We start from the raw sequence: 26,480 nt of genomic DNA on the forward strand, positions 1-26,480 counted from the left end.
TGCAGGAGTTTCGTCACCCTAACTGTGTGCCGAGTTGTGTTCTGTAATAGCTTGCATTTCTGGATAGAGCATACCAGGTGGCATAGATGACGCGATTCCGTCATCCTTAACACTGTCATTAACTCTCCCTTGTGGATAAGACGTGAACATATGGACGGCCGGCCCTGCCGGCTGGTTCGTCTGGCTTGTGGTCGGTCTGAATGTTGGCGATGGTCCTGCTATCACCGGTACCAGCTGCTCCAATGGCCTGGCTGGACGGACAGATTTCTCACTAAAATCTCTGCCATAGTATTGGTATGTTGCCGGCGGTACAGCTTGACGGACGGATTTATCACTAAAATCCCCGTAAGTCATGTTTGGTCGGATCGTTTTACCAATAGGGGCCCCATGCTGGGACAGTTGGACGGCCGGTGATGTAGAGGTTGTATAAAGAAATGGATCCGATGGATCCGGTAAAAACCCCATGCGTCCTGACTTACAGGCCCTAAGGCCATGCTCGGACATTCGGGGGGACTTACGCCCACTGGGCAGCCTAAAATTGGGGGAACATTCCCCCAAAGAGTCAGAAAAAGCTGTGGAAGTGAGGAGGGAAATAAGGGTAATATCTGGCCTGATGTCAATAGCTGCGCCGTCGTTTCCTGGACCAAACGACGCATCTGTTCAAAGTTGGACTGTTGTACCCTGTCAACATTATTTTCCTCCATTGCCGCTGATGTTACTGTGGCTGACGGTTGCAAACGACGAACTTTAGGTGTAGGGGGGACCCCAACGTCCCCCACAAGGCTCGCAATGGAGGCTGTCTTCGGATGTATACTGAGGACATCAATGCTATCTTTCTTCGACTTATTCCGTCTATCCCTCCCTTTTGCTGCCTCCTGGACTACATCAGCCCACGTTTGCTCTGTCCAAGTATTACACACGCTGCATGGTACAGATGATGTACACTTGGTACATACAATACAAGAGTCATGGTTGTCTTCTTTTGCTTTGAACTTTTTGCATTTCATGCATTTGGTTGACATTTCTACTGAAACGACACAAGAAAAGAAAACAAAGCACAAATTAGCAATTCAGCATGTTATTAATTCGCTAATACCACAACCGTTACTAACGGAGTAAGCGAAATTAGTCAGTGTCGCGTTAACTCTTAATTAATAACACGAGTTCCGCGATAGCGTGTGTAACATGGTCTTCAGTAAACGAAATCTGTAAGGGTGACAAAGTCACTTAATTTTGAGAAAATTGTTAAAATAATGTACACAACCTGTAGAAGAATGATTGTCCAACGCAATAAATCCAAATTTAACTTCGGTCGGTCCAATTTAACGCTAAGATGGCTTGGATTGTTTGGAGGTATAATGTACGTGTTATCCGTACAAGCGAAGCTTAAAAACTAGTGACACCTGGCGATCAAGGGGAGGTAAGGGGCAAGACTTATTGCCCTTTGGTCTATATGAGATAGTCCGAAAAGACGAATTTTTGTCTTTTAGTAGGGCTGGATTCGAGAGGTAGCAGGCTTATATCCCTAACGTTAATGTGATCGGGGAACGTATTTGAAGGAGAAATGTTCTACATTAACAAATTCCATGATCACTTTAATGTCAGGAAAATAGGCAACATGAGGAAATGCATGAAGATCCTATCATTGCGATGGAAAGGTTTCACAGAAAGAATGCTGCATGCCCTATATGAAATATAAAACTATCTTTTAACATCAGGACAGTACAACTAACATGTAATGATAGTACCCAGGCATAGATGAAGAGTAACTTTTCTTTACTGAGCAAAATAGTCTGGGTAAATCCAAACCCATCAAAAGCGCTGAACTCTCACCTGTTGAACTGATCTGGTGGCAGTTTGAATTCAGCAATAAGAAGCACCAGACAACATTTTTGTCTCTGCAAAGCTAGATGTTGCAGATAAAAGATTGAAAATACTGAATGTATATGCTGGGCAATGGCTTCTATTACGTCTCAGATTGAATGTTATATTCAAATAAACAACTTACAACGATTGTTCTAATCTCGCAAGTCAAGACCTTCCAAGATATCAGAGTGCACCAACTGTATTACTCACTTATGCCACAATGCTAGGGCATCCAATGAAGAAATGTCTGATCCCACAGCCCTTCTCTACTTGAGGGCATGGATCAGGACCTGCATCAATGCTTTTCTTGATGTATCAACTATGAAGATAAAACAGATGACCACTCTTCAAATGCCTACTTCTGGCAATCTATTCTTAGCTACGAAACCCAGCTGAGAAAGTTGCAGTCCATTGAAAAGGTAAGCAACATGTTGATTTTACGTGCCAAAAGTAGAGCTTAAGGAAAACATATTTTTTTATGACAGCAGCTTCAGCTAAGCTTTGTCCTAAATGCTCATGCTGACCTGAATATTCAGAACCTATGATTTCCATTTCAGAAAATGGGGGAAGTATTTTGGTCAAACTTGGCTAGCAGGCTTGACAGATCCTTGTCATGACCAATAACCCTTCTACCATGATGCCTAAATGCATTAAAGATTCAAAGAACAATGACTTTTGGCAGCAACTGGGACTTTTCCCCTCAAAACGCCTGAGAAAACAAGCTAAATTCTAAACAACGGACACTTTCCCTTATAAGACATTAAAGTGGAGCTCTCTGTAGCTCAAGAAATTATTGCAACCATAGAAGATTGAAAAGTCCTTTTGATGCAAGACTCTCCCCACAGGCACCAGATGGGAAAGAGAAGCCTGTCCAGGTGGGAGTGAAACACCTATAACTGGCTGTTCTGAATAGCTATGCAATGCCACAACTGACTGCTCAGATCCTGGGTATGGGACTGAGCAGACAACAGTGGGCAGCTTGTGATTCCAACTCAATGCATAAAGGTCTCTCAGTGGATACCCCCAAAGCACATATATCTTTTTAAAGACCAATGGCTGGACAGACCACATGGCACAAAAGGCCTAGCCTGTTCTCAAACAGTGAGTTGGCCACGACATTGCCCTACTGAGAAATACTTAATCTGGAAATTTAGCTTCAGCTGGGAGTAACAGAAGATAAGTCCTGAACCAGAACTCATATATCAGGTGATATGGTTCCTTAGGTTTGAGGACACAATAACTGTCTTATCATTATGTTGATCCAAAATGAATTTAATATGGTTTTCAAGAGGTTTTCAAGAGGTTTATTGATCAGACAGCTTACAGTGGTGAAGCTGGAAATCAATCATACCCTCTAACCATTTAAACTGGCATCCAAACAGACTGCAACTTCCATGTGTGTCTTTTCTAAAGGAATTCTTACCATGAGCCACTGTGTTGTCCCACTAACACAGGCATGACGCTATTTTCAGTCATGATCAAAATCACTAGATGAGTCAACCGGAAAATAGGTCATGGTCAGCACAGCCATCTGCAGTTATGCACTTGTTGAGCCAGCTGTGATAAATAACATACCTGAGTTTTCTGCCAGATACTGGCACAAAAAGAAAACCCAGCCTAGAGTAAAACCCCTTAGTTTAGCTTATGAATGGTCTCCACTGATAGCTTGTTAAGTAACGATCTGATCTCCTTATGTGGTGCCCTGTGAGTGCCACATGTCTTCAATAGACATGCTTGTCACTTGGATTGGCAGCTTGGGAAAACATATGCCAATGGAGTTGCTAAAATAAGAGAAGATACTCTCCCATTAACAAATTTCTTACAAGTTTTCAAGGAATGGTTATTTCTGTAATTTATGTGCAAAAATGAAACACAAATGATAAAGAAAAAAAGGAATATTCAAATTTGGTGGTATCATCAATATTCACCCATTAACTATAATCAATCAATGAGCCAGAAGGACCATACAAAAAAATGAGGCCAGCAAATGTCATTGCTTCCTGAACTATTCAATGCATGTGCACTTCCTCTGATGTGTGGGAAAGAAGCCATCATCATTGGTCACTTTATCTTTGATGCGGCTGAGGTACCATCATGGCATGCTCCATTACACTAGCAAGTGATGAGGCCTTGGTAACAATAGATTAAAACCCTTTAAATCAATGTGAAAGAACATTCAATACATGCCAGACATGTATTGTGTGTCCCCACCTGCCTTAAACCTCTTACATTTAGGACACTTTGTTGCCAGTGTTCCACTTGGGAAAGACAAAACAATAAACACTATAATTAAAAACTCAAAAGTGTTTACCTGCACAAGTATATCAACACCTGTCAATCAAACAAGTGAAATATATGGGCAATGTGTGCAAATAAAAAGCATAATATCCACAACGGCAAATAAAATTTACAAAATTAATATTCAAAGTTGAAATGTAATGACTGCAACATGTTGTAAATCCCAAACATATATATATATATATATATATATATATATATATATATATATATATATATATATATATATATATATATATATATATGAAAATTCCATAACAAAAAATGCCACACTTTATGGTACATTTAATAATTAGGTATGTCAATGCTTTCCTTTCAGTTGCAACTTGTTAAAGCATCTTTTGAAAGTCTTCTTTTATTAAATATCACCATGTTAATTTTCAGGTAAAGTTGGAGGATGTTTTTTGATACATAAGGTGGTTTTAAAATTACTTCAGTCATGGGATGGGAGTAGCTGGTGATTTAGTGATGATTTAGTGGAGACTTCTGCCTCTGCAGAACTTCCAATAAATGATCTATATCTGCAAACCAGTCTCATTTACAACCATAACAAGTCTCTAGTTTCTACTTTGAATGTTGAACAAAAGATGGGAGACTTGACAAAACTATTTGATCCTTGTACAAACTCACACACACAGGAATATGCAGACAGTCCAGGCACATTATTGTATTCTCATTACAAGCCTGGGAAAATTACCTCCAAAGAAAGTTTCTTGCAGAATGGTGCAGCAGCCAGTCGCAGTTTCTCTGCAGTGACTGTGCCACCAGTGAAGGAAATAAGGGGCACTTTTGGGTGTTTTACAATGGTTTCCCCTGCCTTTGGTCCAATGCCAAACACTATGTTCACAACACCAGGAGGCAAACCTGTATAAAGCAAAGACAGCTATTAGACTGAAGCATAAAATTATAAAATTATCTTTCATTCATTTAAATTAAAGATAAGCAAATACAGTTGGAACTCAATAATTTGAAGTCTGGTAGACTAGAAGATAACTTTGCATAGTACCATCGTTATAATAATCAAAGAACAAGAAGTCGCAATTGTACATCAAGTTTGAATACATTTCTGTTCCAAATTCGGCTTTGTACCTCTTCCAGTTTCCTCTGCTTGGTGATTCAGATGCAGTGCAGAATGCAAAGCGACTTACTTTAGATTTTTTAAAGCTAAGTGTATGGTCGAATGTACGTTTCAAAGGGTTTCAGACGTTCTTGTATCATGCCTACTTTAAATAAAATTACTGCCATTAATTGAATTGTGAATGTGTATGCGTGTGATTTGGATTTGTTATGTAGCTTTAACAATTTTTCAGTCATATGGCTACAACGTCTGCAGTGTGACAGTTTATAGTGATGTCTAGCAATGGGGCATCATGCCGCAGCCATGTAGCATGATGTGCTATCCAGTCACATTATCCTGACACCAGGCCGACCAGTCCAACACTAACCTCTTAATGCTGAGCACCAAGTGAGGCAGCTGTTGGTACCATTTTTGTAAGTCTTTGGTATGACTCGGCCAGGGATTGAACCCATGACCTCCCGCATCTGAGGCGGATGCTCTAACTACTAGAGTGGTTTAATTGAATTAACAATGGGGTTATGTAAAGGGAAGTCAATTATGGGATTAATGAAAAACAAGAAACATAACTTACTTTTGATTCATCACTATGCAAAGTTTGGGCTGACAAGGAATCAAACATGTTACTCATGATGGTTTCCATACTTTGGAATTTCCATTGGATCAGAGGATTTTTCAGTCATATTCCTATGATGTCTGCAGTGTGGCAGTTTATAGTGATGTCCAGCACTGGGGCATCGTGCTGCAGACATGTAGTATGATGTCCCACCCACATTATTATGATACCAGGCCGCCCAGTCCTTCCATTAACCTCTTAATGCTGAGAGCCAAGCGGGGCAGCTGTAAGTACCATTTTTGTAATTCTTTGTTATGACTCAGTTGGGGATCGAACCCACGACCTCCCGCATCCGAGGCGGTAGGATCAGAGGAAATCAGACTGCTAAATTATTTTGTTTAGGCGTTGTAATTGAATAATCAATGTTCAGATAATATATATATATATATAAAAGAACAAATTTAGTCAGGAATGGATGAACAGTTTGGATTATACTTGGTATTCGGACAATAAGAACTTGAATAACGTTGAGTCTACTGTATGCATAAAACCTCTTTAATCAAAGCAGCATTGTCTGTGATTTTTCATACACATTGCTGGAGTAAATATTTCTCAGCCATAACAATAATTAAAGATAAACAATAATTTTCTTAGGTACTAAAGATCTGCATAATTTTAATAAGAAACCAAAATTTTGGAGTAAAATCTGTTTGTCTATAATACGTTATCCAATCATAATATCTTATGTTCGAGTGTACTGACTCCCACATCCCGTCCTCCGAAGCTGAGAAAGATATTCAGTACATCTTTCTGCTTACTTTATCAACAAAAGTGTTAACAAAAAGATTTTGCTGCTGAGAGGTCAGATGAGAGTGGTCTCCCATTGGACAGAGGGATTGGTGGAAAATCCCACAACTTGTCTGGTACTACTGGAGCAGATTTGCAGTCCTCCAGAGATGCAATTGTACTTCATATACCCTGGGACGGTAAGCCTGCAATGTGATACTATACTCTGCCTCTGATACATATAGAATCTATGTTGGTGTTTGGACCAAGACAAGGAAATCCCAGTCAAGGGTTTATATTATTTGTTTCCCGAGGCTTACCCGAGTGGGGAAACATATTATATAAACCCACAACTGGGATTTCCTTGTCTCAGTCCAAACCCCAACGTAGATTATTTTTCTCACCCCAAATTTTCCTTTAAAGTAAAAATAATTCAATCTGCACTAGCGTTCACATCCAATGTTTACATGAGGCGCAATAATATAAATATGTTAATGAGGGCTGTGGTGTGACCGTTGCATCTGAAGTACAGTTTATACGCGTGAGGAAAGAAAAATAAAAACAAAATGTCATATAATACTTAGGTATTATCACATTTAATATATGGATGTTATATGAAATTGACAATAAATAATTAATATTTATTACTAGAAACTGTTTTATTTTCATCAGTTCCAACTTTGAAAAGTTATATTGTAAATAATAAAATGATACTGGCTACTCAGCTCTACTGTAGTTAAACTTAGCATGAGCTGTAATGAAGAGTAACATCTTTCTTTAGATTATTCATGGGTAATTAGAGATCTGTGTCTCTATCGTATACAACTATTCTTTTCTTTGGAGGACGTGAAACTGTGTGTGACATACTTGTGTTGTCCTTAATATTGATTGTACAATTACCCCCATGTATAATAGACCCTCCAAAAATGGACTCTAGCTGATAACCATGTGCTAAACTTTCAAGTTCAAGGGTTCTTTGAACATTTATTTTTCTGTCCTGGAAATATGGCAAGTGCTACAGTGAAATTTGCTTATGGATTAATGTGCTGACGGATAAATGATTCCTTCTGGCTGGTACGTGTATTATTTGTCATTAAATATTGTAGGTATATTTTTGATTCCACCGGGGCACAGTGGAGATGCTTAACAAAATTAGAAAAAAGCATGTTTTATATAGCACTTTTCTGGCTGTTACTAAGTTTTCCGTAGTTGTTATGAGAGTAGGGGAAAAAAAATGAAGTGTATAGGTCTATAGTATATATGCATGGATCAGTGTTTTCTGTTATATTGTTGATTTCACACAGCATTGAGAATTTTATCCTATCTGTAGCAGTCATTTTCAGGTAAGCGTCATTAAATGTAGCTAACAGTATATAATTTGTTTCACATGAAGTATTTAAAACTAGTTAGGTAGCTTTAGCTACATTTAATGATGCTGATTTAAAAATGTATTGAGCTAGGCCTGCATATAGGATAAAACTGTCATGCTTTGTGGAACGAACAAGCATAATACCAAAAAGCTTGACATTATATGCGTTTGTCTTTGTCTCTCTTGAAATGTTTTTGTATGGTGTGTTCTCAAAGATGGATTTAACTTAAGCTACTATGTTTTTGTTACATATTTGTTGCTGTTGTTGTTGTAGTTTGATTTCAGTACAACTAAGTCAGGCACAGCAGACGGGTTTCTTTTCTTTAAAGTAGTTCTGAGCATGTGGACACCTTGACTGAGACAACTGGTCAGAGATGACTAGAGTGAGACAAGAAAAGTAAGGTTAGCAAAACAAGTAGATTTCTCTGTCACATGGGTGAGAAATTATGAACTATACACCCAACTCCAGTCTCGGGGCTTCCAGTAAAGCACAAATGTGCATCCCTAAGACAAAAAAAATTAAAAATGATGCATTAAAACCCCATCCTAAGCGTCCTGTTGGCTGCATAAAAAACTGCTGTCCAAAGCTGATTTCCAGCTTATGGATTGGTAGAGATTTCTCAACCAATCAGCACATCATGTCTTCAAAATGTGTTATGGTTCCTTACATCAGATTATGCCTGCTTTGCATTCAAACACAGGTAGAGAGATATCTCTGAAATGCTTAGTCATGCATATTTAGGTGAATTTTTTTATCCGACATGCAGAAAATCACTTACTTGGGAATCCTCCGCACAAAATCTTATTTTGACACAATACACCAATATCTGCATTCACATACACGTATTATAATGTACAGTGTTCTGAATGGCACGTCAAGTTGTCTCAATGTACAGTACTCTGCAGTTTCAATAAAATTACCTGCTTCATTGAATATCCCACACAATTTCCACGCCGTAACTGATGTCATCTCACTAGGTTTAGCTACTACAGTGTTGCCCATGGCAATGGCTGGAGCAATTTTGAAGGTCAGTAGGTACAAGGGGAGATTCCATGGACTGATTAGCCCTGCAATACCTACTGGATGACGCACTGTGTAATTCACTGCATCTACTGCATCCAGAATGCTTGATCTGAAGAAAGAAAAAAATGAAAAGAAAAAAAATTTTTTTTGTGGATATATTGGATGTCAGATTGACAAAATTTTCAGTCTTCAGTTAGTATTAACAAGGCATCACATGTATGTATGTATGTATGTATGTATGTATGTACGTACGCAGACCTTCTGTTTTGCAAACACTGGAGAGCTGAGAATAGCTCTCCCAGAGGTCTCGCTAGAATTTTAAAACTAAGAGTCCAGGAGTCCCATTTTGGTAAAAACTAGAGTCCCACCAGCAAAAGTTGCAGTCCCCTCCTGGGGTCAAGCTAGAATTGAATATTAGAGAGAACTGACTTCTCCTTTCGGACAGAACAGGGAGATGTGAGAGCTCAACAGGGAGAAGCAGACATGCAAGAAATGCAATATATATATATACAGTGTGACCCTGCTTTAACATGGTAGTTGGGAGCCAATGACCCTTACCATGTTATAAGCAACCAGGTACATTAGCTGAAGTAAATGATGCATGTACCACAAAAAAATTGTGGCAGGGGGAGGTCATAAATTAAGGCAGTAAAATATGTGCTGAACTGGCACAGTTACCATCTTAAATCGATGCATACTAAATGCACCTGTAGTGAAGACAGAGAAGGCATACACCTGTTTAATATTTTACTTTATTTGGACACTGATTGGTAAATATATGTGTATACTATTTATATATACATGTCTAATAAAAAGCATGAATATAGTATCAACAACACATACTCACCCGCGAATCTCTTCACATACAATGAATCCACAATACAAGTAATTCCATCGAACATATGCGCACACACACACATATTTAAAATATTCAACAATTCTGTCACTGGTCATATAGGTCTGAATTCAGTGAAAAACATAGCCCAGTCACGTAATGACTGATGAAGCACATTTACTTTTCAGTGTGTCCCAAGTCGGTAAATGTTAGTTTGGGCTTTAAGCTGCCATTAGTAGAATTTGTAAGCATATACTTTTTCCATGCATAAAGGAAACTTTTACAGCACAGTAAATGTGTTCCAGTCACGTTGAAAAATGGAAAAAATGGTACCGACTTTGAAGAAAAGTTCTTTGCTTTTATTGAAGATTTTAGTTGGCTTTCTTTGATGAATGGTGCATGCGTTATTGAAGTCACTCCTAAAGGACAGCTTTGGAGAACCAAGCAATTGCCCGCTTCTTATTGTGGTGGCAACATCAAATAATTGTATTGCATGATTGAGACTGGTATTTTTTTCATTTGCTGAGTATGTTTTCATAACAGTCGGTGCTTCAAAGGTAATCTGTTTTCTTTGAAATTACAGCAAACTATTTTATCCAGGTACATTTTCAAAAAGGGAATTGGCTGTCGACTGGTCGAATGTAGTTACTGTTCCTCCTGCCTACTAAATATATAAACACGTAAGATGTTTGGTTTTCTTATTTTTTACCTTTGTGGTAGTGGAGTGATGCTGCCTTCCATGCATGAGTCAGAAATTTAACAAAGGGTCAACGGACAATAGAGATGCTGGTGTTCTGGTCTGATGACCAGGATTACTACAGAAAATGTGATATATACATATATATCAATGCAATAAGCTGACAACGAACAGTGCAAAACTAGTATCTGGCTAGCCTGAGTGCTTTCAACTCTTTTAATGAGTCTTTTTCAAAAGCAAATACATAACATAGTAAAAGAAACAAATAAAACAAAAAGACAGTTATGTTTGATAAACTTTATATGGCTGATTCTACAGAAATCAACCTTTGTACTATGTTATGTGTCAACTAGTTTATTTCAGCTTGTTACTGATACTGGAAAATATTTGTATTGCCTAGAAAATCTTGAGCCACAATTTCGTTATTTTATGTAAATTTATGTTAAGTGCAGATTATATCCCCAATATTTCATTGTTATAGTAGTCATAGGCTATCAAGCAAATTTAGAGAATTATTTAAAAGAAAATGTGTCGGCTGCAAAAGATAATTTTATTATAAAATATAAAATTTGTTTGTCTTACTATGTTTTGTATTTGCCTTTGAAATTTTACGATAAAATTATCTTTTGCAGCCGACACAATGTTATTTAAATAATTCTATAAATTATTAGATTATATCCTGGATATTTCACTGTTATAGTAGCCCTTGGCTGATAAGTAAATTAAGAAATTAAAAACCAAAATTCTCTGAGTCTGCACATCTTTCAGCTAAAATAATTTACAAACAAGTACAATAACTTCAAATCAGATGGTGGCCCATCAGGGCTACAAAGAAAAGGACCTAAAAAAATGAGCCCAACTTAAATACAAGACTGCACAAAGATCCAGACTATGAAAGAGCTTCATATGTATCATCATACCCATGCTTTCCGCTGGGATCTTGTCAAGCCATTCATCTTTCCCAACATCCAGCCAAAAATATGCTTCTTAACTTCATCTCTTTCTATACCACTATCATGCACCGTTTCACCTGCCTGTATATGGGGTGTCATTTATGTCTCCCAACCCCAAGGACCATGTGTTGGGACCAAAGGTCAAATGTGAAATTTTCAGTTACATAATACTTCCAAGTCAATGATTGGTCTCAACATGTTGTTTGGTTTCCCAAAAGATAAAGAGCTTTGAATATACCCCCAAGGATTTTGGTCTTTGCACAAGCGCCACAGCCTCCTTTTTTGTTTTTTGATGGGCAACCTATCTCCTGTTGTCACCACCAAATAAAACGTAATGTCATCTGACATTAATCAAACCTTACCTATTTAAATCATGCAAGACACTTGTGGCAAAGAATCTGAAATTGTAGACAGCTCGAGGAATATCTACAGTCTTTGACAGCGAGAGTGGTTTTCCTTGATCACGGGACTCAAGTTCAGCAAATTCACAAAGCCTGGACTCCAAAATATCTGCAATTTTAAGCAAGATCTTTGATCTTTGCTGAATTGGTGTAGATGACCACCTGAAATGGAAGATAACAGATTATTCTATATTGATCCACAGATGTAATAAGTCTTTCTTAATATTGATCTATCCAGATATTTATCTTATTATCTTGCAAACGTATTAATGAGAAATAAAAGTTACACAACAAAACTTTTTGTTTTATCCCACCATCCTCTGAAATGTCTGAAGTTCTTGGGTCTAATGTTAGTTGCTGTAGTTGTGGTCATTTAGCGTTTAACGCAAGACAAGACAGGCTACACATGGCAGCCAGTATAACTGGTGGTCAGCCAGTGTATAATTACTCTAACAATGTCCTTCTTCCTTACTTAGATTGAAAGTGTTTGTGTTCATTTGCATCTGAAGCGCGTCTTGATTTATACAGTTTTTGTTTACACGTTGAATCTTGTTCATAGGTGCTGATTAATTTGTTTAACCAGTACTTTATTACACTTGAGTAAGTGTGTGCACAGGACAGGTGAATTATTATTCATTCAACTTAACATCAAACAACCTGGAAGAACACAACAGGATCTAAACAAGATAATTAAAAATATCAAAATACTCAATGCGAGCATTTTTGCCAATCTCATCAATGCCAAATGTCGATCAATTTTTATAATAAAAGACAACAGCCAACAACACCACATTTAATTCCCTTTATTACTTATAATACCTCAAAAATCATCCTGAATTTGGCTGAAGGTCTCCAGAATACAACAATAAAGTAAGCAATTAACAGCTCGACATGTATAGACACTAGCCTTAAATGCCATTATGCAGCCATGCATCATTGCACTGGTTGCAGCAATTCGTGGGACAGTTCCAGTACCCAAATGGTTGTGGCTGGTTTCTGGTACATACATATCCATACATATTTTAAAATCAAATGCATGTTAAAACCATGTAAGCACTAGTCACATTAACCCAGGCAATCTGTTTCCGATTCATAGGTTACATACTTTGCTTTGTACACAAAATTTAGAGATTCTGATGGACATATGATAACTAGAGACCTCCACATGGGGATATGCATTAATAATTGACTAGTCCATATGGGTAATGGGCATACATGGGGATGTGTATTAATAATTGACTAGTCTATATGGGTAATGGGCATACATGGGGATATGTATTAATAATTGACTAGTCTATATGGGTAATGGGCATACATGGGGATATGTATTAATAATTGACTAGTCTATATGGGTAATGGGCATACATGGGGATATGTATTAATAATTGACCAGTCCATATGGGTAATGGGCTCAAAATCACTGGTATCTTCATTAACAATTTTCAAGCTCCAATAATCAAATATACTTCACAACTTTAAAAATTGTTGTCATCATCACTATCACCAGCCAGTATTTGCTGAACAAAAACATAATGAACCGCCAGGAATCAGACATTTTGGGTTTTCTAGGTAGCCCTTATTTTAAACATGCAGTTGTAAAAGGTCATTCATGGAAGGTTCAAACTACACCATAATGATTATCCCAGGGCATAATGTGCCAATCAGAATTAGTTTAACAACCATTCATGTCATGCTTGAAGAACCTAGATGTGTAAACAGTTGCCTATCTGAAAAACAGTTAAATAAAATGTGTATACTTCGCCGAGCAAATTTTCATATGTGGGACTTTCAACTAACTTGTGGGACTTCTCGCATATCACTGTTCTCCAAGTGTGCAAATTCATACAAATTTTGCATGATTCATGCAACTGCAACTCCGAGAGCATATTTATTTAATGTACTACCAATGACTGCTGCGTGATGGTTTTATTTTTGGCTGCCAGTGCATCCTGCTTGTCACGTAGGGAATAAGCTATACTGATTCCTGATTGGCAGTTATTATTTAACCAGGAGCAGAACATGCAATAACCACCAATGAGATTTCAATGTACACCACTCCCTCGATAACTTGCGCACATCGGGGTCCAGAAACTTTGACCGCACTATAAGTGAGGCGTGAGTTATCGAGGGACCTATAAAATAAGCCCAAAACCAATAAAGTGATTGACGACATAACGGAGAAATAAGGAAGGGGGGTAGGCAGATTATACTGTTGAATACTCACTTTATAATCGTTCTGAGATTAACTGTTAATAAATATCTCTTCATAACGGTGTACTTTATTATTTCCTCATAGGACAACATTAATTTCAGGATAAATAACAGTATATTGAGGCGATCATCGAAAACATTATTCCACGTGGTTTCTGTTCGCTTAACATGTGTACCACTTCACACATTGTGTACTACGTCACTAATTTTTATGTTGAATTGGATACATTCTAGTTTTATTGTTTGATCCAAATTAGAAGTTTTTTTTATATACAAAAGATCAACTCTTTTCGAGAAACAGTGTCGATCGAACGATAGATAAATAGATTTGAATGTGATAGAAGTAAAATGGAAAACAAAAACACAAAACAAGGGTTAATAAGTACTAACATATTTAATTGGTCTACAAATTTAAAACAACGTAAATTAGAACAAGTTAATACTTGCCATTTGTGCCATGCTTGACAAATATCAATTCACTTTTTGAAAAAATCAGTTATTTTTTGTGTGTGTGTGTTAGTCCTTGGTTTCTCTGCCGCCGAGCAAAATCCCTCAGATTTGTCAACTGCACGAGCTTTACGTAGTCAACATTTTGGGTCTCCAGCCACCTTATGGCAATATCAAAATATTTGATTGCTTCCTGTGCAGAGGGGTGGGGGGTGCAACATCTGCGTCTGCATCACTTTCAACACTTGTGTTACTCCAGTTAGAATCGTCTTCTGCTGCAAATTTGTTCGCTATAGAAATAATTATAGTTTCATCTGACAAGTATTCGGCTGTGGGGCAATCATTGTCAGCACAAATCCACTCCTCCATATCATCAAGAGAAACGCCCATCTCAGGACCATGAGTCTGTACGAATTTCTCCCAAAAAGCTCCAAGACCCTTAATCCAGCACCCGAGGTCTCTTGTAATCGATTTTTTTTTTAATGCAACAAACACTTCCCCAAGTTGTTGATCAAAACAAAGCCGGCATGTACATGTAATTAGGTTCTCACAGAAGTACTCACGGGTTTCGATGTGACAGTCGATTGACTCTTTTCATGTTTTCAATGAACAGAATATGTTGTGATTATAATGTTTACACTGAAACGGAATTAAAGGATTAGAACGTGACTTTCACACAGGAAGACGTTTAATTGGTGTTTATTTCATTCTCTGTTGCCACCTGTTAGCATTTACCAGAAGTTTTCATTGATCGCTATTTCACCAGACTGTTTATTTACAGTATCCTGACAACTATTTATCATAAAAACTTACATAATATATGATATCTTTAAACAGAGGTCTCACTAGGATTTTAAAACTGGGTCTTTCTGCCTCTGAATTCAATCACTAAATATCAGTACATTTTCTCACTCGGCCACTAGTCAAAGCCTTTGAACTAGCCGTCTAGCTGTTGCATCATGTTCTTTTTTTTTTTTTTTATGTACTCTTATAAAATAGCAACAGTACATCAAACAGTCTTTCAGTCACTGAATTCTGTCATTGTAAATATCAGCATAGTTAACTGATCAACACATTTTCCCACAAAGCAAGTGGCTGAAACAGGACTGGCAAATCTTATAATTTTCCCGCGCACCTATTACATGCGTATGGAGGACTCCCACCTCAGTGACTTTCTGCGTCCCAGATCAAAAATTGGCATCCAAATACGCATAATTAAGCGTTTTCGAGACCTCTGAAATTAATTCTTCTTTAGAACTTTTAAATTTCAAAATATGGATTATATTTTTACGGGCATTAATCACCATTTTCGATGATAAAACGAGCAATGTATCAAGGTTTATCAATTCTTATCCTAATTTTTTCATGTTCAGCATATTTTAAAGATATTTTAAATACATTTTCTCTGGAAAAAAATCGGGAGCCAAGATGGACACCGCGTTATAAGCGGGATCGCAAGTTATCCGGGCGCGAGTTATCGATGGAGCGGTGTAACATATTTCACCATGTGACACACCGGTAGTGTAGCTTTCAAATCTACGAAAGTAGACAAGATAAAATTTAACATAAACACTTTGCACAAAATTTGTTATTAAATGATGAGTAAAGGACTTCATTATATATGTGGAATGTATTTTATATGCTGAACATGCAGCCGGGTTAAGATAATTAACATGGAATGGGTGTGTGTGCAGATTACGAACCAAGCCACTTTGTTTTAATTTTCTGACAGGTAGCAAGTATTCTCAATAGTCTTCATTTTTAATAGTAAGTGCCTAGGATGGCAAAAGCTGTTTCAGATGAATTCTATATTTAGAGAATAACAAGGCAAACTAATAATAATTATTTATGACTAGTGAAGGCTAAAATACCTTACATATGGTAAGTATCGTTTTGTATCAATTCTCCATCTCTTGTATCGATGTGTATCGTTACAGTGAAAGTATCGATGAATCGATATATCATTTCACCCTTAATGTACATTCAATCATATCAGAAGGTTTGAAGTCTCTACTCAGATCTACAGTCAACCATATCCCAAGGTTTGAAGTCTCTATTCAGAACTGCAGTGAATCATATCAATGTTTAAAGTTTCTGTTCTGAATGATGTAGGTAGAATGCATGACATTATACATATAAACATGCATTTGTGTGTGTGTGTGTGTGTAATTCAGATTTTTAACACAGCTTTACCAATTTTTCAGTCATATTGTTATTATGTCTGCAGTGTGTCAGTTTATAGTGATGTGTAGGACTGGGGCATCATACATTATCCTGACACTAGGCTGACTAGTCTTAACACTAACCTCTTAATGCTGAATGCCTAGCAAGGCACCTGTTAGCACCATTTTTATAAGTCTTTGGTATGACTCAGCTAGGGTTTGAACCCGTGACCTCCCGCATCCAAGGTGAATGCTCTAACCACTAGGCAATCGGAGCGGTATCAAACATGCATTTAAAAATACATGGATCAGCACTGCCTACCTTAACCAACTGTCATATTAAGGGGCATAATAATAACAATAATAATAATAATAATATTAATAATAATACCAACAACAGATTTAGTGCATATATTGTGACTGGTTATACAAGTATATTTGTCAATTAGTGGATACATTGTGCCAACTGTCCAATATACAGTGATCATACAAATGCATGTGTCAATTAGTGGATATATTGACTGGTCATACAAGTACGTTAGTAAAACAAGTCTATTTGTCAATTAGTGTATCCATGTAGATACACATGGTACATGAACACATGACATATGCAACTGCCATGTGTGTAAAAAAATCCCAGCAATTTCTGAAATAGCAAAATGTAAGCAGTGCTTATGTCATTTGCAGACAGTAACAGAGAAGACAGTATTGTTATTTTTTAAAATTACAATACCAAAACAAATAATAATGAAAATGTCAGGCAAAATGTTAGGTATGTTTCAAAGTGCTATCATGTCTGCAAGATAAGTGTCATTATTAAATGCCATAAATGCCCAGCTGTTAGTAAAAGAGCAGTTATTGACGTGTTACAACTCAGATTCTAACAAAATTTGAAAGCAATTAGAAAAATAGTTGCCTGCATCAATCAACAGTGTTTATTGTATTATGTGTAAATGCCACCCATTAGAATTGTCTGCTGTCATACAAAACACACGTTGTTTTGTATGTTGCAGATGAAAAAGGAAGTATGTTTACTTTCTATCTACATTAAATTTTGCATCTATGAAACAACTGTTTGTGACTGCAACCTTTGCTCAATAAGACTGGGAAGTAACATGAATTATTAATTGGTGATTGGGTTCAATTTTCAGGGTATTGTTATAAATTAATACAGAACTGACTGAGTGTTGGAAATGACTTTGATTCGCTGTGAATTTTCCAGTCTCTGTTCTTGCTGGATACCCAATTTTATTTGTTTCCATAGTTATGTATCTGTTAGATTATAAGTCTTAATAACACCATTCTGTAAGGGGAATTATTGACAAGCTCACATGACCACGATGGCAGCGCCCAGGACCTGAATGCATGCGGCAAGATGTAAGATGTCAGTGAACTATAAAGGAAAGCACCTTAGACCACTCTACCACCTACCCCTCCCAAAATCTGGTGTTTCAGAGCTAAATAACATGGGGAAACAATTATGAACATTGATGGGGAAAATATTATCCAAGATACATCTGATATAACATTCCTAGCAAGATAAACAAGGTCAACACCTGAGGATGTTGTTGTTGTTGTAGGACTTAACACCATTTTTCAGCACACGATAGGCTATACATGGCGTCCAGTATTAATGGTGGAGGAAGAACCCAGGAAAGAACCACTGACCCACGTAAAGCTACTGGAAAGCTTTCTCACATACCCACATTAGCCGAATCTGAGACTCGAACCCAAGCAGACAGAGGTGAGATGGCAGTGATCTGTAACAGAGAGCACTTTAGACTACTCGGCCAGTCTGGGCCCCATCTGAGGATGTGTGATCATATCTGGCATGATTGTCACCATAATGAGTTGATGACTGTTACATGATTTAAAAAATCCTGGAATCATCCCTCAGGTGAACAGGAGCTAACTAGCTTATGGTCAAGTGAGAGAACACAGTTCACATTTTCATAGACGATATTTGCTTGTCTTTAATCCATAATTCCATCTACACCTAAAAAGTGTCATCGTATAATTGTGGTGATTATGGAGGAATGATCAGTCTTACACTGTAAGACCTCAACCCTGATATTTCTGTTTTGGGCGTCAAGGTCTTACTGCCCAAATAATGGTGCTATCAAGTGTTTTATGATGTCAATTGATATCGGAACATTAGATCCAATTTAAAACAATACTGGATCTTAATCCATGTTTCTAATTTAGCAAGAATTTGTCAGACAACTACTGTATTATTTACTGCTCAAACAGATTTTAGAGAAATTCTTGCTTTATAGTCTGTTTCTAGCTCCTTTAGTATTTTTATTTTTCCATAAACTAGACATTGTAAACAAATTACATCCTATTCATTGTTGTTCTCTTCAACATAATAGCTAATTTGTATCAAATGTTTAACTTTTACTTATTATTTTTTACATGATCTGTTTAGTATCTCTTGCGGCTTTAGTTATGTTGAATTTTGTAAAACCATCTATAAGTTTAATTTAGTTGCTCGACTTAAATGCTGACAGAGTGAGTCTAAAGAAATTTGTTTCATTTCCATAGACCGATAAATTAACATTACATCTTTTCAAAGCCATGGGGTCCTAATAAATACTGCTAAGCCTGACAAAGCCCATCAAAGCCCCACAAAGTCAAATACAAAATGTGTATTACAAAATGTATATTTATATTGTGAATTATAATGAGGAATATAGCCAAAAGACTAGTTTTCAACATATTTATGCAGACTTAAATGACCAAAGATTGGACAACAGAGTACAAATTCGAAACTGAATAATGACAAAGCAATAACCAGGTCTGACAAAATCATACTAAACTGTTCACTCTTTATAAATTGTTCAATTAACTTATTATCGAAAGAAAATGCAATTTTGTCAATATATCCTAATTACAGAATGCCAAAGTCACACAAAGCCTAACAAATCCTGACAGAGTCATTAAATTCATATTAGATAAGTGTATTTGAATTGTAAATTAGTGAAAAATAAATTAACCAAACTGAAGGATTAGTTTTCAACATAACTGTGCCAAATTAAAGAACCAAAGAAATTTGGCGGCGATGTTCACATTTGAATAATAAGAAAATCATATGTAAAACATTTCTTAATTGATAAATTGTTCATCTGAACGATTATCGAAAGAAAATGCAACATTTCAATATGTCCTAATTATACAACACCTGACAAAGTCATAAAATGGCAATCACGGACCCGAGAGAAGAAAAAAGTTGGGCTGGATAAAAAGCATTGAAATTGCATCAAGTAGCTGACAAGATATCATTCTTCATAACAGTACTTATCTAAAGTGTTTATATAATCAATGATACAAAGTTGCAATTGCCAGTCGACACATTAAAGTAAATGTCTTGGTCACGGGGCACACATATGTAGTGTATTTAAGGCTTTGTTGATGTTGTTGTATCTTAAACCTATTATATGGTTATACAAATCGATTATTATTAATACAGTTTTTAAATATACAAAGGGCCCTATCTCTTGGCTAAAAATACCAAGATAAAGGCAAAAATCTAAAAAACGATGAAAATAGAGGATTTTCGTTTTTGAAAAACAACAATGTCTCTGGGCCTATAAAGGATGATAATACATGTTAAGTCAAACCGACCAAAGCAAAAGAGAGAGAGAGAGAGAGAGAGAGAGAGAGAATTTTATGGTCTGTAGTAATGTTAACTAACTTAGGCAGAATAAAGACTTAGATCAGCTTTAAATATATTAAAATATTTTAATTACCTATTGTTGGCTCGTTATTTTGCTTAGATTCTATTCCACAGTAATATCCATGGGCCTGCATGGCAATGAATTGATAAGCATTCATTATTCAAGAATCTACGTGTTTGCAGTGCTCAACTTTCTTCATAAAAAACGCCTTTCATGTATAAATCATAAGTGTAACATACATGTATATTGATTTAATCAATGTGAATAAAAATAGAAATTCAAAAATGTAAACAATCAATTTATCAATATGCTGAGGCACAAAAGATCATTATATTTTGTAGTGGACACACTTGGCTGGGATGTGCGTTCATTGACGCGGTCAATACACACTTGCCTGTAGTCAGTCTAAACTCCATTCAAAAGGCAAATATGTTTTATTGTATGTGATATAAATAAAATATATGCATAGTATTTATGCTGCATCCACAATATACCACTCATTGTGCAAGCCTCATTTCCTTTTAATGAAAGATTTATACATTTTGTGGTACATCATTCATACAGCATACATACTATACATAGATTATGCTGATTCAATGTTATTCTGGTCATAAAATGGTACTAGCCGCTGTCTCGCTTGGCGATCAGTATCAAGAGGTTAGTGTTAGGACTGGTCGGCCTGGTGTCAGGATAATGTGACTGGGTAGGACATAAATAAATTCAAATTCTCACAAAAGAAATGGACCTGGTTTCAAGTTTCGTTGGCCTACATTGCAGTTAGCTGGAAAGCAATGAAAACCAGGGATGCTGATATCAGGTTAAGTTGAAACATTATTCTTTAATGAAGTGAATAAAAATATATTATGCATCTTGGAACTGTAAGTAACGTTTTGTTTCATTCAAGAAACATATCCCTCACATGAACCTACTTCGGCATACCTTGACTACTTTCGAATTGCAACAAATTCAAATGTATGTCAATGGAACATGAAAATACGTCCATTTGCTAGTGACATATTTTCATTCTGCCAGGATAAAGACAGCACAGCAAGTATATTAATTACACATAAATTAGTGAAGAGTGTAGATATAGACTGCCAAGTGTGTGAGATATTCCTGAAAGTTTTACTACTCATTCCAATGTCAACCAACATCAGAAGACACTATACAAGGCCGTTATTTGGGTAGTAAGACATAGCACTAAAACAAAAGCAACATGTGCTATATCTTACATTGTTTGACTAGTGAGAAAGCTTACCAATATTGTAACTGCTCCGGTGGCCTAGTGGTTAGAACGTCCACCCCAGATGCAGGAGGTCATGGCTCGAACCCGGGCCAAGTCATACCAAAGACTTACAAAAATGGTACTAACAGCTGCCTTGCTAGGCGCTCAGCATTAAGAGGTTAGTGTTAGGACTGGTCGGCCTGGTGTCCGGATAATGTGACTGGGTGGGACAACATGCTACATGTCTGCGGCATGATGCTCCAGTGCTAGACATCACAATAAACTGCCACACTGCAGACATCGTAGCAATATGACTACAAAATTGTTAAAGCTACGCTAAAAATCCAAATCACACACATATATACACACACACACACCAACAGCCGGTCTCTCTAAACACCCCAAGACACCCCAGGACACCCCAAGACTCTCCAAGAACACCCCAATATTACATATATTGGCACCAAAGCTCTCATAAACGTACTAAGAAGCGGAAAAAAAGCAAAAACACATACGGACATTGTTACCATCAATGATTAATAGTATTGGTTGATGTCCCTATTTCCAATAACCTACGGAAACTAACTCTTATGCATCAAATCTCTTTAATTTTATAATATTATTAAACAATTTCCTTATTTAATGGCTATGCACCATACTTCTCTCATTTATTTTGTTATAAACTGTTTATATACAAATTTTAATTTTAAATCGTGCATCAACATTTTTGACAGAAACGTTTAGAATACATGACTAAAGAGTGTTTCAAGCTCCATGCGAGTGATTTCCCTTGATTTTATGTCGCCGTGAAGGAAAGTCGCTCTGTAATTCCTTTCGATTTTACATCAATGTCATGCTTGATATATCAGATGTAATTTATCTAAACTGACTGATTATACAGGCCATTTAATGATTGGTACAGTCACACAGACAATTAATTATCAATAATAACTCACAAACCACCAAGTCATTTAATTCTCAGTATGAATTACTCTGTCTCAATAGCAAATCCAGAGAACATGCCAACTATATTACCCAAATTACAGACTGATTAAAAGAAGAAAAACGATGAAACACACATAACTGGTTTATTTTAGAAGTTATTAATGCTTTCACAAGCATAGTAATAGAATATACAAGGTAGATTTTCATCGTTTTAAATTTATTTAATATAGCAAGTTTCTAGCTGAAATCAGAAAGAATATATATGAGCTATCAAATTTACATTTATTTTTACCAAAATAACTTTCCAATGTTTCCATAAAGAAAATATAAAATTAACTTTTAGTAAATCAAGCCATTATCAACACTATCAAACAACAATGCATATTTATTGACTACTGAGTACTCTGGCAAATCGTGCTTTCTTCGCATTATATTTACAAAACAAATTGCATAAAGAGTTATTGACGAGTAAAATGATGGTATAACGTATCAAAGAGTTGTCGGAAACAGTACAAACGATCATCTGATATGTATTGATCCTGTCCTTCTGTACACAGACGCTTCTTACAGAACTTACAAGAGCTTTCTGGAACATATTGCTACAGAGCTAGATAGAGGTGTTTAGTCCGTGGAAGTAAGAGTGCTTGAAATGATGGAATTTGGAAGTGATCATGAGAAGAGTATAACCAAGCCAATATAGCCTGTATTCCCCTCGGTTACACGCTATCTTTGCATGAGACATCTGAACGATAATGCCAGGCACTTCCTTCAAAACAAAATATGGGTATAAAAGGGTGAACGTGATATAATAAAGACCCAAATATTTGATACCGGTGTCATCACAGATGCAAATACTACAATAGATTTTTAAAGTCGATCAGAACTTTTGGAAACAGTCATCAATGAACAGCATCCGACATTTGCATCATACTTTATAAATAACTTGAAACCATGATTACATAAATATTTTTTCAAAAAGATAGCTGCAAAAATACTGAACGCGTGAATTTGACTAATGAAAATGCATCCATCAATAACATTCTACAACTTTTCGTTTGACTGGAAACCACAACACGCGCAAGATCTAATACATAAACTTTTCAGCGTGACACAGCACCATTTCATGGCTGATAGAAGCGCTCTTTACGACAGCGCGAATTATCAGTTAACAAAAAAGGAACACATCTGTCACATACATGACAGCGTCTGGAGGTGCAAATCCGAAAAACAAACCACGGAGATTTTCAGAAACGTCCTCAAGGACATTAAACGTATATAGAAATAAAAGTACATGAAATCACTAAATGGAAAATACACCGTAATTAATAAAGCTATTATTATTATATACTACTAATTATTAAATATATATTGTGTTTTGGAAAGCTAAATGATACTAAGAATTGACATGTATCTGTAATCGTAGTATTGATTTATTGTATAGAAGATTTCGCTACTAACTTCATGCTCATTAATAATTAATTTAGAAATAATTCTGGAAACAACAAAACATGATATATTGGCACTTAAAGTCAAACATTTAATACTTCTCAATTACTTCAAACAATGTTGGAGTCAGCCTGAAATATTGAAATTAGTAAGATGTTTTTTACTAATCGCTAATTGATTCAATATCTAATTATTTTCATTATGTTCTAAAAATAAAGAAATTCTATAACTGTATGAAGTTGGTAAGCTTGAAGGAAAACAATAATTATATATATACTTTTATATCTAAAATGTATGAATATAAAAGCATCTATGCTACTTGGTATGTTCAATTCAGAAATAGACAAATAAATAAATATTTAAGAGAGGAAGACTGACAGAATAAAAAAGGATAATGAATCATTACACTAACCTGTATCTTAAATGCGATGCTGACATTTCCCGCATATATTACAAGACAAAATAAGCTAACGAGGCCTGACATGATTATGATATTGTACATAAGGATAAAACGCTTTTGTCACAATTAACACATTTCAGTTCATATTGTACCAAAATATATCCGATCGAAAAGTCACAATATAAACTGTGATTACTATAAATTAATCCACAATTTACACACGTGTGGCTCTTTTGTACAAATTTAAAGCGTGTGGTGCATTTAATTTTCAAACCTTTTTATTTTCATTCAAATTAGCGTGCATTGATTAACTTAATAAAAGTGACTTTAATTATAGTTAACTGTTTACATCTTTTTTTTTTAATTTATTGCAGACATCAATGAATAACCATGTGATTAGTGCAAATGACTAATAGCAGTGTGCTAATTATTGTTTCTAAAACAAATCAGATTTTTTTGCAAATTTCTAGTGTGCAGTAAATGTGATTTCTTTTCATTCAGATTAGCGTGCATTGATTAACTTAATAAATGTGACTTTAATTTTAATTAACTGTTGACATTTTTTTCGGCGACTTAGAGATGTGTTGGTATCTTCTTTAATTGTAGACGTCAATGAATAATTGTGTGATTAGTGGAAATTAATATTAGTGCTAATTATTATTTTCAATATGCATGAATTGGGGGCGAATTGTCCCTTGACTGGAGTTGAAGTGTCTTGGGGTCGAAATGTCTAGGGAATTTTCTTGGGGTCGAAATGTCTTGCTCCCATGTGGTATTGTTACTTATTTATAAATGTTGATAAATATTCACGTTACTGCACCCGAACACTCTTCGTCGAAATGAAATGAGTTATTTCCCTTGTCAAATCTTTGATCTCGCTACTTTTTCTGTTAAATAAACAATTGCTAAATATTCACACTTTTTGTTTCTCTGTTTGTTTGTGTTGTTGTTGAAATATAACGTAGGTAAATGATTGAGTCTTGATGTGCTTTTTGAGAATCTTGGGGTGTCCTGGGGTGTATTGGGGTGTCTTGGGGGTACCTGGATGTTTCGCCCCATGGACGTTTCGGCTCAAGACATTTCGCCCCACTTCAATGGACAATTCGCCCCACTTCAATGGACATTTCGCCCCACTTCAATGGACATTTCGCCCCACATGGTACATGGATGTTTCCCCCTATGAACGTTTCGGCCCAGGACATTTCGTCCCACATTAATGGAAAGTTTGGACAGTTATAGAAATTTATCAGCATTACACCATGTTCTTAATTTTATTTTAAAATGATCAAAAATATAATTAAGTGTCCCTTGTGATCTGAATTCTTTGGCATTATTCTAAATAGTTAAAGAGACGGCATGCTCCAGTCGGGAGAAGTACAATTAAATAAAGTATGGACCCTCACTCGAGTACAGCCTGTCTCAGTATAATGGGAATGCGAGAAACGACACACATCATCAATCATACAAAACAATATGGTTTATTTGTCGTTTAAATATAATACACCATTTATTCGCCCAAATTCCAAATTAAATTTAAAATAAAAATCCCAAATTAAATTTAATATAATAAAACAATGACAAATTATCATTGGATGGATTGTATCCAATAAGAAAAAATAATAATAAAACATGGATAATTTGATTTAATGGCTGTCCCTTCCTCTAGCCAAGGTCAACTTGAAATTATCGGGAGGGATTTCGAGTAAGGTGACAAAAACCGGACTAGGATGAACAACCCTATAGATTACACTAGGGAAATACATAAATACCCCGACAAAATTTTGAAATTTTTTGTTCAAAAATCTTTTATAAAGTAAACAAACGACATACCTTTGGGAAAAATATACACATATAAAACAACTTTTTTTTTATAAGTAGGGGTGCATCTGTCTGGTGCCATAAAGAAAGAAAAACTGTTCTGGCGTTCACTATTGCTCCCAGCAAGTGTTAATAGGACTTATTTACAGCCAGGTAACTTCTTTGATCTTCATATTTAAATAATCTACTAAATGTGGTATCAAGGTAATTAAGCTGCAGCCAGGGTTTTTAGTAAATCGTGTAAGTTTTTATGAAAAGAAAATTACAATTTAGCACAGATGTTAAGGCG

General features: G+C 36.1%; 1 protein-coding gene across 2 annotated transcripts in view; it reads right to left on the bottom strand.

Annotated features, from left to right (window-relative positions):
• LOC149770716 (2-aminomuconic semialdehyde dehydrogenase-like) overlaps positions 1–26,480 on the bottom strand; it is a 64,883-nt gene that overhangs the window by 35,287 nt on the left and 3,116 nt on the right. Inside the window, exons 1-4 of one of the 2 annotated variants that reach the window (XM_089949203.1) lie at positions 14,085–14,340; positions 11,822–12,022; positions 8,872–9,083; positions 4,862–5,028 (exon numbers count right to left, since the gene is read on the bottom strand). In XM_089949203.1, coding sequence (XP_089805329.1) covers positions 4,862–5,028; positions 8,872–9,083; positions 11,822–12,022; positions 14,085–14,164 — 660 coding nt within the window. In that variant the 5' untranslated portion in view covers positions 14,165–14,340. Of the gene's footprint in view, positions 1–4,861; positions 5,029–8,871; positions 9,084–11,821; positions 12,023–14,084; positions 14,341–26,480 lie in introns of those variants that run through there. The other variant, XM_089949202.1, reaches the window with a different exon arrangement.

This window comes from Sinohyriopsis cumingii, unplaced genomic scaffold (assembly GCF_028554795.1).
Source record: "Sinohyriopsis cumingii isolate HCF-2022 unplaced genomic scaffold, ASM2855479v2 utg002455l, whole genome shotgun sequence".
NCBI classification, from domain to species: domain Eukaryota; kingdom Metazoa; phylum Mollusca; class Bivalvia; order Unionida; family Unionidae; genus Sinohyriopsis; species Sinohyriopsis cumingii.